This window comes from Cyprinodon tularosa, unplaced genomic scaffold, assembly GCF_016077235.1.
Source record: "Cyprinodon tularosa strain WSP-4 unplaced genomic scaffold, ASM1607723v1 ctg12, whole genome shotgun sequence".
Lineage (NCBI taxonomy): Eukaryota > Metazoa > Chordata > Actinopteri > Cyprinodontiformes > Cyprinodontidae > Cyprinodon > Cyprinodon tularosa.
This window is the reverse complement of record NW_024038003.1, coordinates 1,505,861-1,516,423: the sequence shown is the minus strand read 5'-3', so window position 1 is coordinate 1,516,423 and position 10,563 is coordinate 1,505,861. Positions and strand designations below refer to the sequence as shown.

Here is a 10,563-nt window from a genome sequence, read left to right as displayed (position 1 = left end):
TACTTATATTAACCATAATGCTACTTATATGTATCTAATAATAAAGTGGATATCATCCCACAATGTGTTTGTTTTATTTATTTGGGTGGTCAACCCTACCTCTGACTGCATGGCCCCCCAGAGACAGCAGCCTGCATCACCCCAGCTGTTGGGTGCTTGTCTCTCTATCTCATCGGGGAAGGCGTGTCAATCCCCGAATTACTCAGAGCCCCTTTGTCCTCTGTCATTGCCCAGCCTGCGACACTCATGGCGGCTGCACCCGTCAGGCAGCGCCTCGGATCGGGGGGAGCCCGCTCCCAGCTCCCACCCTGCTACTTCGAGGGATACCTGGAGAAGCGAGGACCGAAGGAGAAGGTAGGTCCGGTCCACCACACCCCTCCATCCCTCCCTCCTCTGGGGGGCATGCTGCGGGCTGTCAGGGATCAGACCTCGGTGCGGGATGTGCGTGAGCCGATCCTCCATTCCCTGGTAGCTGTCAACTTCCTTATTGTGCGGAAAGGGCGAGGCGCTGTGGGCATTTCGTTTTCTACGAAACAGCTGAGATTATGGTAGAAAAATCACACGGAGGGAAACGCTCTGATCTGCAGGACCGGCTGTCATCGAATGCCTGCCCATCCTTATTTCCCATAACAAATAATGCAATACATATTCATTTAGATATAGATCGTCTGTAATCCCTGTGCTACTTCTTTTAAATTGTACAAAATGTGCAATGCACTAAAACGTGGTGATTAAAAAATAAATAAATACTGGTTAGGTTCATTTTAATGCAATACAGACATGCAATTTGAGACTGGCTCAGGTGCAGGATACTCCACAGTCCCTGATTGGCAGCAGCTGAGACTCCCTTTAACTATCTTCCTCTTGGGACAGGAGATAGGAAATATCCATTACACAGCTGCTCACATTTATTGGCATCCAGGGTAAATGTGTCTTAAAAGCTTTCAGCTTAAAATATGTTTTAAGCTGGGGGGGGGGGGGTGTAGGTGGTTAATATATTCAATGAGCCACTGAGAATAATTTGTAAAAGACTCTTTTGCAGATAAAAGTCTATGTTGACATTTCGCATTGATCTTTCTTCTTATGTAAATTCTCAGCCATTTATGAAGGAATGAAGAGGGTGAAATGAGAAATGCAGTTTCTTTTTTTTAAGTGGGTGTCATATTTGTGTTCACTGGATGTGTTCTGGATCATTATCCTGTTGAGTGATCATTTAATTTAATTGACTGTGCGTTAAAATGATTAATAATTACGCTTTGGAAAAGGAAAAATCCCACAGCATCACAGATCTTCTACTTTACTTAACAGCTATGAGGTCCCTTTCTTAGAATTCCTTTGGTCCATGCAAAACTAAGTTTGCCCAAAATCAGACCAAAGCTCAGGACTCCAGTTAAAGTCCTTGTAGAATTTGTCACCCTAAAAAGTGCGATCAGAGAATATAACAATGTGGGAAAATACTTTTAACTTTTCTTGCATGAAGTCCAAACTGAACTTGGAAATAAATATTTTCACTATTCTGCTCTATTTTAATGGAACTTAAAAGTGCTATCTGCCCTAAAAGTTTTTGAGACAGCTTTTAATGATTTTTGAGAAGGATTTGATTTATTTGTTCTAAAATTCTAAAGAATTTCTGCTATTTTATTTATGATGGCATTAAACAAAAAATGTTTTGTTGTGAATGTTTTCTAAACTATTTATTTTTGCCAGTCTTGACCAGATTCTCTTGTAATTCCCCAGATTGGATTTCCCAATTAAAATAAAGGTTTATGGTAAAGAATGTGAAAAATTAGTAGTAAAAAGTAGATGACATTCAATCATTATTGTTATTTAATGTCTAAATGATGCCTCTCTTTGTTTTAGTTTGACAAAAGTAAGCAATGTATGTTTTTGTGTACCTCCTTTATTAAAATACTCACTCTGTGTATTTGTTGGATAAATAAGGTCTTGGTTCTGCCTAAAATAGCTGAAGAATTTAAACCTGCGTTAGAGAAAGTAATGGATTTCTCAGTGGACTTTCGTAGACTCTCTGATCAACTTTTTTCTGTTTGATACAATTTTACAGATATAGAATATGAATCTGTTTCAAGGTTGTTTTTGTTTTTTTCAATTTATATTTAACCGTGTCTGACAGGCTTCCAGAAGGCTTTGGACATGCCTTTGTGGGAACTCTCTGTATTTCTTCAATAATACCAAGGACGCTCATGTAAGTTTAACTCTGCTTCACCCTCCGAGTGTCATCAGTGTTTTCTGGTGTCTGACACTAAAACGTGTTTTTATGGGTCAGTATGTGGAGAAGCTGGATCTCTGCGGATTTGTGTCCATCAAAGATGACAGCAGCCGTGACAGAAACCTAGAGGCAGCCAGGCTCATCCTCCGCATGAAGGATGGGGAGACCAAACTCACAGTGAGCCTTTCAAATCACATACTTATTTGGTGTTGTTGTGTCTTTTTGGAGGTGGAGTATCTTTTTGAGGTTTAGATATTGTTCTCTCCCCCAGGCACCAAACTTAGAGGCCAGAGAGCTGTGGAAAGGTTTCCTCTACTCCGTTATAGAGGTAAATATTAACCTCCAGCAACTCTTTACTATAACATTTTTATCTTATGCAATAATGCAAATATTCCCTGTTCTTTTGGATCGTAGCTGAATGTCCCCTCTAGTCTGACGTTACTGCCAGGGCAGCTCCAAATGTTGAAGGAGGTGGTAGAAAAGGAAAGGACCAGAAGGAGAACTCGTAACCCGGGACGAGCTCCTCCTTCGCCCCTCTCTGTTCCTTTAGTGGGAGAGATCCCAGCGTGAGTTCTCCTTCACTGATTGGCACCAAACAGATTTTATTTTGCTTTTCATCAGCACTGATGCTTTTAATTCACAGGTGTTTTCGTCCAGTTTCACGCACAGAAGCTGAGGTCCTGTTGGAGAGACACCCTGACTGTGGCAACATGCTCCTCCGCCCAGGTCGGGACGGATGCTCGCTGGCTGTCACTACCCGACAGGACCTCAATGGGTAAATGAAAACCAAACGGCAGGAGAAGGGACAAAAATTCATTCCTGTCACCACATCTACCTGAAAACCTCCCTTTATTTTCCCCATATCTTCCAGGTCAGTGTTCAGACATTACAGAGTCACACAGAGGGACCAAGGTGGCTATGTTATAGATGTGGAAAATCCTGTAAGTGTGAATCAGTTTTTTAGCATGGGATGCTAATGTGTAGTGAAAAATCCGACTAAATTATAGTTTTTAGATTAAGAGGAGTTATTGATCAAAGTATCATCAGAAGTAGAGATCAATCAGCTGATGCTGATATATTTTTTTAAACTTATATAAACTTTTTCATTTGTATTCACAGAATGTGTACAAAATCAAATTTCGTTACAGCTTTCCAGCACTGAATGAGCAGCAGCTTAGCAATGAAATTAACATTTCGATTCATAAAGTGCAACAGTGATCAACATGTAAACAGTATAGGAGAGACATGGTGCCAAAGGTATTGATGTGGAAGATTCAGCGCAGTGCAAAAATAAATAGATAGATATGGTGCAAAATGCAGTAGAAACAATGAGTTGAGCTGCAACAAGTATGATGTAATCAGTGTGATGCAGCGTCTCAATATGTGACTTGATTAGAGTCTTTAACAGTTCAACAGTCTTATGCGGGGAAAAAGCTGTTACAGAACCTCCTGGTCCTGCATCGAATACTGCGAAGCCTCTTCTCTCTGCAGTCCCCTTGGAACAGCAGGTTTTTTAACACCTTTTAAAATCAATCTAGCCGATCCTTGATGTACTGCCAATATTTTTGGGCTACTTTTTGAAGTTACTTAACTTTATTTACGTGATAAAAATTAGAACATGATAGAAAATGTTACACGAGTCACAATTTAAACCAAAGAGAAATGTTTATGTTTACAAAATGTTTACAGTTCAAGTCAATTAAGTTTATTCATATAGAACCAATTCACAACACATGTCATCACAAGGCACTTTACACAGACATTCAACCAGAACGTACAGTCAAACTGATTCAAAATATTTCTATCTAAGGAAAACCAGCATTTCATCGTGGAGAGGAAAAACTCTCTTTTAGCAGTGGATAGCAAATGGAGGGGGCAACAATGCATGCAATTTGGTGAAAATCATGAGGACAGCGTCCTTAACTGTAGATTTGCATCCTTCTGATTCCCCCCTCTGCTCAAAACCAGTGATCCTTCCCATTCTTTGTCATAAAGATGAAGTGATCAGAGATTTTGTAAACACTTTCTGTTTTCGCTGAACTTTCTGTTTTTTAACTTTAGCAGAAAAAAATGTTTCTTCCGTTGTATATTCTTTCACTGCCTATGAGTTCTCAGACATAATTTTCAAACACTTCACTCGTAATAAATTGTCTGATTTAAGTAACAGGTTGTTTTCTTTGTGCTTCACTAAACAAAGGTACAGCAAACTGAAGCTAGTAAGTTGGTTAGTTAGTTAGGTAGCAGGACTATCTGATCAATCAGATAGCCCTGCGGTCAGCTGCTTTGTTATCCCAGTAGAAATATCCTAAAACAACCATATTTTTCTGTTGTAAATGAGGTGAAGCATTGGGCCCTCTTTCAGCCAGCTGACCAGCAGTGTTTACAAGCTTATGAAGATGCCGGCGCTGCATCAGTATACAATTTATAGAGCTGGAGAAACCTCCACTCTCCCTTTATCAAGCTTTTAGAAAAACCACAGCAATCCATGAAAATCTCAGCAATGCTTCTCTTTATATTTTAATGTAAAGTCCGATTAGGAATGTATGCATTTATGGATAATAGGCTTCACTGGTGTCTTAGTAACTGCCTAATCACATTATAAATAGATATGCTCTACAGAGGCTAAATCCCGCTGTGAAGATTTATATGGGAGAAGAGCAGTTACATAAGAAGTAAAGTCAGCCCCTGTGGAAAGATATCATTACATTGTTGCAGTGCAACAGTTATTTATGTTCATACTGTGGTTAGCTTGAAGCAGCAAAATGTCAGGCCTCACATTGTAACGTTTTTAATCTCCCACTTTGGAGAAGTGAGAGATTCCTAAGTTATTGTTTAACCAGTGATTTTAGACCGTAGAGAGACATTTTAGGTTTACCTTGCAGTGGTTGCAGTTTCATAAGTGAACTATTTGCACCTCCAACACTGGAAGCGGCAGGCTGAAACGAGGTTTCACCAGCTGTCAATGCTTTCTGTTAAATGCAACTCTGTAGAGAAGGGGTAGATTAAAATTAGGAACGTTTCTTTGCATTTTGTCACCTAACAGCCAAACACACTAGGACCTCCACTATTGTTTTTGCTTAACAAATAAATAAAAGTACCTATTATTGTTTAGCCCTTTTAAAACAATACTTTGCAGAACCAGCTTCCACTGCAATGATAAACTCGCTGGCCACTTTATTAGGTACACATGTTCAATGGCTTTTTAGCGCAAATATCCAATCAGCCAATCATATGGCAGCAAGTTAAATGCATTTAGGCATGTATGTAGACATGGTCAAGACAGTCTGCAGTAGTTCAAACTGAGCACCAGGATGGGGAATAAAAGGGATTTAAGTGACTTTGAAGGTGGCCTGGTTGTTGGTACCAATATGGGCTGGTTGGAGTATTTCATAAACCGCTAATCTACTAAGAATTTTCACGCACAAAAATCTCTATGGTTTACAGAAAATTGTCTACAAAAGAGAAAGTATGCAGTGAGCAGCAGTTTTGTTGATGCAAATGCCTAGCTGAAGCAAGAGGTCAGAAAACAACGGCCAGACTGGTTGGAGCGGATAGAAAGTGTCCGTAATTCAAATAACCATTCGTTACAGCCAAGGTATGCAGAAGAGCATCTCTGAACACACTGAAACTTGAGGTGGATGAGCTACAGAAGCAGAAGACCAGACCTGGTGCCACTACTGTCAGCCAGGGACAGGAAACTGAGGCTAAGATTTATACAGGCTCTTCATAAATGGACAATAGATGTAGGGAAAAAAACATTGCCTGGTCTGATGAGTCTCCATTTCTGCTGCAACATTCAGATAGTAGAGTCAGAATTTGCTATCAGCAACATGAAAGCATGGATCCTTTCTGACTTGTAGCGCAGGTTCAGGCTGCTGCTGGTTTCATGGTGTGGGGGACATTTTCTGGACACATTTTGGGCCCAACTGAACATTGTGTCAATGCCACAACCTTCCTTAACGTTGTTGCTGACCATATCTATCAATTATGACCACAATGTACCCATCTTCTGATGGCTACTCTCAGTAGGATGTGAATCATCAGAAACTGTATTTTTGAAGATAACATTTTAGTGTAGATTAAAGTTCACTGCACTTGGATGGCCTCCAAAGTCACTGCAACTTAATCCATTTGAACCCCTTTGAGCCGGGCATACACTGTACATTTTTTTTTTTTGCCATTTTCAGGCCGTTTTGCGAGAATTTTTTGATAGGGCTGACTTTCAGCCTGATCGTGCGTCGTATAGTGTACAGGGGGTAATGAGGGACGATTAGCCTCTCAAGACCACCTCCCGATCTGGATTCATAAGTTTGGGAGAAAATGTTTGAACATGTTTGAAATTCAATCGGCTGTCGCATCAGAGCTTTGGGCCGCAGAACATGCTTCGTGAGCTGTGAAATTTTAAACCCTGCGGTTTCATACAATTTGAGCTGTAGCTTCGTGCACGATTGAAAATATTGCAGAGTGTATGCCCTGCTTTACGATTTGTTCGAACCAGAGATTTGCATCATGAATCTTCAGCCAACAAATCTGCAGTATATGCCGTACGCTATGATGTCAGTGTGGACCAAATTCAATGAGGAATGTCTCCAGTACATTGTTGAAACTATGCCACAAAGGTTTAAGGTAGTTTCTAAGGTACAAGGGGATTCAATCCGGTACTAATAAGATGCACCTATTAAAGTGGCCAGTGAGCATGTTTTAAAGTCTGAACTCTGTCCAGATGCTCCATATTTCTAAGTTATCCTTTGCAAAATGGCTAAAGCTTTTTCCTATCAGTTGGAATGTTACATTTCAGGTCTTGCACCAGAGTCTCAATAGGATTCACAGAACATTTGAGTTTACTTTAACCTAAATCATCCCCTTGTAATGATTTAGGTTAAAGTGGATTGACTATGGATTGATAGGCGGTGCCGGAGCAGAAAATGAGTAAACTGAACCACTACTTAGGGCCCTTAACCAGTTTTTATTTGTTTATCAAAAATTACAATATTATCAGATTTAATTTGATCTTTTAATTATAAATCAATTAGACTCTTTAAATTGAAATTCAACATTTGAAGAAGGTGGAAAGTTTGCTTTTTGAAATTGAATATAAATAATAAACAATCATTACTGTTAAGTCACTACTGCTAAGAATGTGGTCTTTTGATCTGGGTACATCTGGTACAGCAAATAATGAGCAATTATCTGTTATTTGTTTTCTCAGAAGAATAATGATTTAAATTCGAAAGACAATATCCATAACCTTCACTTTTATTTAAAAGCTCTAATATTCTGTGATTTTTATCCCCACATCTTTCCATTAATCAGGGTGTTCTAGATTTATGCATTTTGGCCCGTTTGCTTTTGAGAAAGATTTGTGAAAAATGAGAAACATCACTTCCTGCTGCAGATTCCCTGTGCAACATTACATGATGTCATCGACGCCTTGGTAGAGAAAACGGCAGGTACTCTGCAGCCGTTCCTTCTGGAGGAGCCGTACGAGGAGAATATCAGTAAGGAAACACACAGAAATATAAAATATCCGTCATTCCTTTTATACATGTTTCTAAAGGGATCTATGGATTAAACAAGTTATATATATATATATATTTTTTAAATAGCATATGTTTCTGCTAATGATGAAAATGGAGAGAAGATCCTCCATACTGCCCCCTCTGGCCCCCTGCCTAAGGTCCCCGCTCTGCCTCCAAAACAAGGTTTGTCTCCGCTACTGAAGTCTCCACACAGAGAGATGGACTGCGCTCATATTCCCCTTGTTTGCCTTTTTTTTATTTGCATAGATCGTTGGTGCTCTAGCCCTTTATCCCGGTCTCCGGCCACAGACCGTCGTATCCTGAGCTCTCCGGTGCCGGCGTCGCCCACCAACCCAATGAGACGGCTCATCTTGTCCCCTTCACCTCTCACACAGTGTGAGTACCACAGTATGTCAGCTGTACCTGCAGCATTCAGTCAGACGTTATTCAGCCTCAGAGTGTTTCTGTCTGTTTGCAGCCTTAAATGAGGAGCTCAAAATAACACTTGAGAAGAGGAAAACCAGTCAGGAATGACACGAGGAAGATCTCCCAACCTCTTTACACAGCGGCTTCAGCATGTTCTCATCTGGTGCCTTTTGGTGGAAGACGTGTTGCTACAAAGCCTCCACTTTCTTTACAGACTTAAGGGGAATAACGTAAAACTTTCTCATAAAATGGTGCTAGCCTTTGCTTTATCTGCATGTATCCAGCTGTTACCAACTGCCTCTAAGACCAATCATAGTGCCACAGCAACTCTGAGCCGGCTGACACATATAACAGACCCCTATCTGAGCCCATTGTTTCCCTGTCTGAGCCTTTCTCTGGCTGGTGAGCTGCTACTGAACCTACAAACACGCCACAGACTGCAAAGATCTACACCGGAGCAGCTAAAAGACTAATTTTACTTACTTTATCTGAAACTTCTTCCACTCATCAAGACTGAGAAAAATCCTCCAGGTTAAACTGATCTCCGCAAAAACTGAACTCTGCACAAAGTCTGCCTTTTGCTCCAGAATCTCTTTCAGATTTATGACCAACCATCATCTTGTTGCTGATTATTGACTGTGATTGTTCTCATTCTCCTCTCAAACTGTAGGTGTACCTCTGATTTTGTGTCTTACCCACTTGACTTGCCTGCATTTGTATCTGTTCTGCTATGTGATGCGTTGACACCCCTCTTGTCAACCATGCCTGTAAAATTCAGCTTCATCAGAAAAGTTACAATCTGCCCTGTGGTGTACTGGCTGTAAATCAATGCGAAAGGATCGTCATCAGCATACCCATCTCTACAGAAGCACGAGTGCCTGACGAGTCTCTTTGACAGTATTATTTAACACTAACTTAATACATCTAATGGTGCTTACATGTGTTTTACCCTCATATTTGACATTTTTGCCTTCTCTCCATCTCTACAGATTGGTATCAAACTGTGAACAATGGACTCTTAAGTGTCTTTGTAAAATGTTCAATTTATTGAATGTTTGTAAATAGGGTATTGTGCCTACTTCATTATGATTAAATAAGTGTGTTTGATAAATATGGGAAAGCCATGCCCTTTTCTTACCTCAATATTATTATTATGTATTTATTTATTCATTTATTGTTATGTTTACCCCATGATGAGGAAATTTTGCATTTGTCATTTTTTTAATTTAAATTTTCAAAATTATCTTCAAAAAAAAGAGTCTTAATCTTTTTAGGTGCAGCTGAAAATTAAATAATTGAAGTCTAGATTTGGTTCTGAAACTCAACTCTGGAAAAAAAGTCTTTTTTTTCTCAAAATAAGTGCATTTGTTCTTGAATTGAGGAGATAAAAGAGACACTTTGCCAATGGAACAAGACTATTTAGATTTAAAATAAGAAAACATAATTGCATTGTTTTATTTCAAGTGAATATTATCTGGTTATTTTATTCAAAGAGTAAAAATACTCATTCCATTGGCAAATTATCTAATTTACCTTCTCAAATTAAGGGTAAATACACTTAATTTAAAAATGTTTAAGTTATTTCTAGATTGTTTTTCCAGTGAAGTAGTGGATTTTATTAGTTGACTGTACAAGGATGACATATTTCAAATGTGCATCAATATGTTAGATAAGTGTGGCTTACCACTAATGAAAATTTAAACATTTAGTTTCTCAAAAACCTTAATTTGACATAAGTCCAGCAAGAATGGATTTTTTAGTTCAGCGATGTTAAGGTTGCTTTATGGGCTACACAATCTTCTAGGAAATTGCTGATTGAACTGCTGTCAAACTGGCAGAAGCTGGCAGTTCAGAGGGTTCTGTCCAATCATATTAATAGGAAGTTAAGCCGAAGAGGGAAAAAATGCGTGTGTGGTTTTACAATTGTACAGTAACAGGGCTAATCCCACCTTTGAGAGGTTTGTAAAGCAAATCCCTTCCAATACTTAATAGGTTGTAACAACTTGGAACCCATTTCCTGGATATGTAATGTTGCAGTTATACATTAAAACTGTCACATTCGTTTTGTTGGGGTCCTCCTGAACAAGAGATGCCAAAAGGTTCTTACCTGGTAAAAAAAAAGAAGCAGAAGAAGGCTGCTACAGACAGAAATCCAAAGCTTAAATTTTCATTTGGAAATCTAAGTGTTTAAGGAAAGGTTTAGAGGCACAGAATCCAAGTTATTTGAAGTTTCCACAATCAGTAATGGTTTGGTGTCCCATGTCATCTGCTTGTCTCGGTACACTATGTTTTCTGAATTCTAATGCCATCTAATGAGGACAACTTAATGCTTCCATCTCCTAACAAGCTTTGATGCTGATTACATTTTCCACCCAGGCTTGAAGCCTGCAC

The 10,563-nt window shown here is 39.3% G+C and overlaps 1 protein-coding gene across 2 annotated transcripts; it reads left to right on the top strand.

The window, feature by feature from the left end:
• Positions 1–176: 176 nt before the first annotated feature.
• Positions 177–9,285, top strand: stap2a (signal transducing adaptor family member 2a). Of its 2 annotated transcripts, XM_038270632.1 has the most exons (11): positions 180–354; positions 2,132–2,203; positions 2,285–2,404; positions 2,499–2,555; positions 2,642–2,793; positions 2,871–3,002; positions 3,099–3,168; positions 7,623–7,725; positions 7,834–7,929; positions 8,014–8,142; positions 8,225–9,285. In XM_038270632.1, the coding sequence occupies exons 1-11, from the start codon at positions 247–249 to the stop codon at positions 8,278–8,280; spliced, it is 1,095 nt and encodes a 364-aa protein (XP_038126560.1). In that variant the 5' UTR covers positions 180–246; the 3' UTR covers positions 8,281–9,285. The 2 variants fall into 2 exon arrangements, with proteins under 2 accessions (XP_038126551.1, XP_038126560.1); XM_038270623.1 differs by having other exon boundaries at positions 177–354; positions 8,014–9,285.
• Positions 9,286–10,563: the final 1,278 nt, after the last annotated feature.

Bases quoted from the DNA above. Each gene is read 5' to 3' on its own strand.
- stap2a (XM_038270623.1), top strand. From the start codon at position 247: ATGGCGGCTGCACCCGTCAGGCAGCGCCTCGGATCGGGGGGAGCCCGC. The intron at 355-2,131 runs GTAGGTCCGGTC...CGTGTCTGACAG, and splicing joins AGCGAGGACCGAAGGAGAAG to GCTTCCAGAAGGCTTTGGAC. The intron at 2,794-2,870 runs GTGAGTTCTCCT...TTTAATTCACAG, and splicing joins TTAGTGGGAGAGATCCCAGC to GTGTTTTCGTCCAGTTTCAC.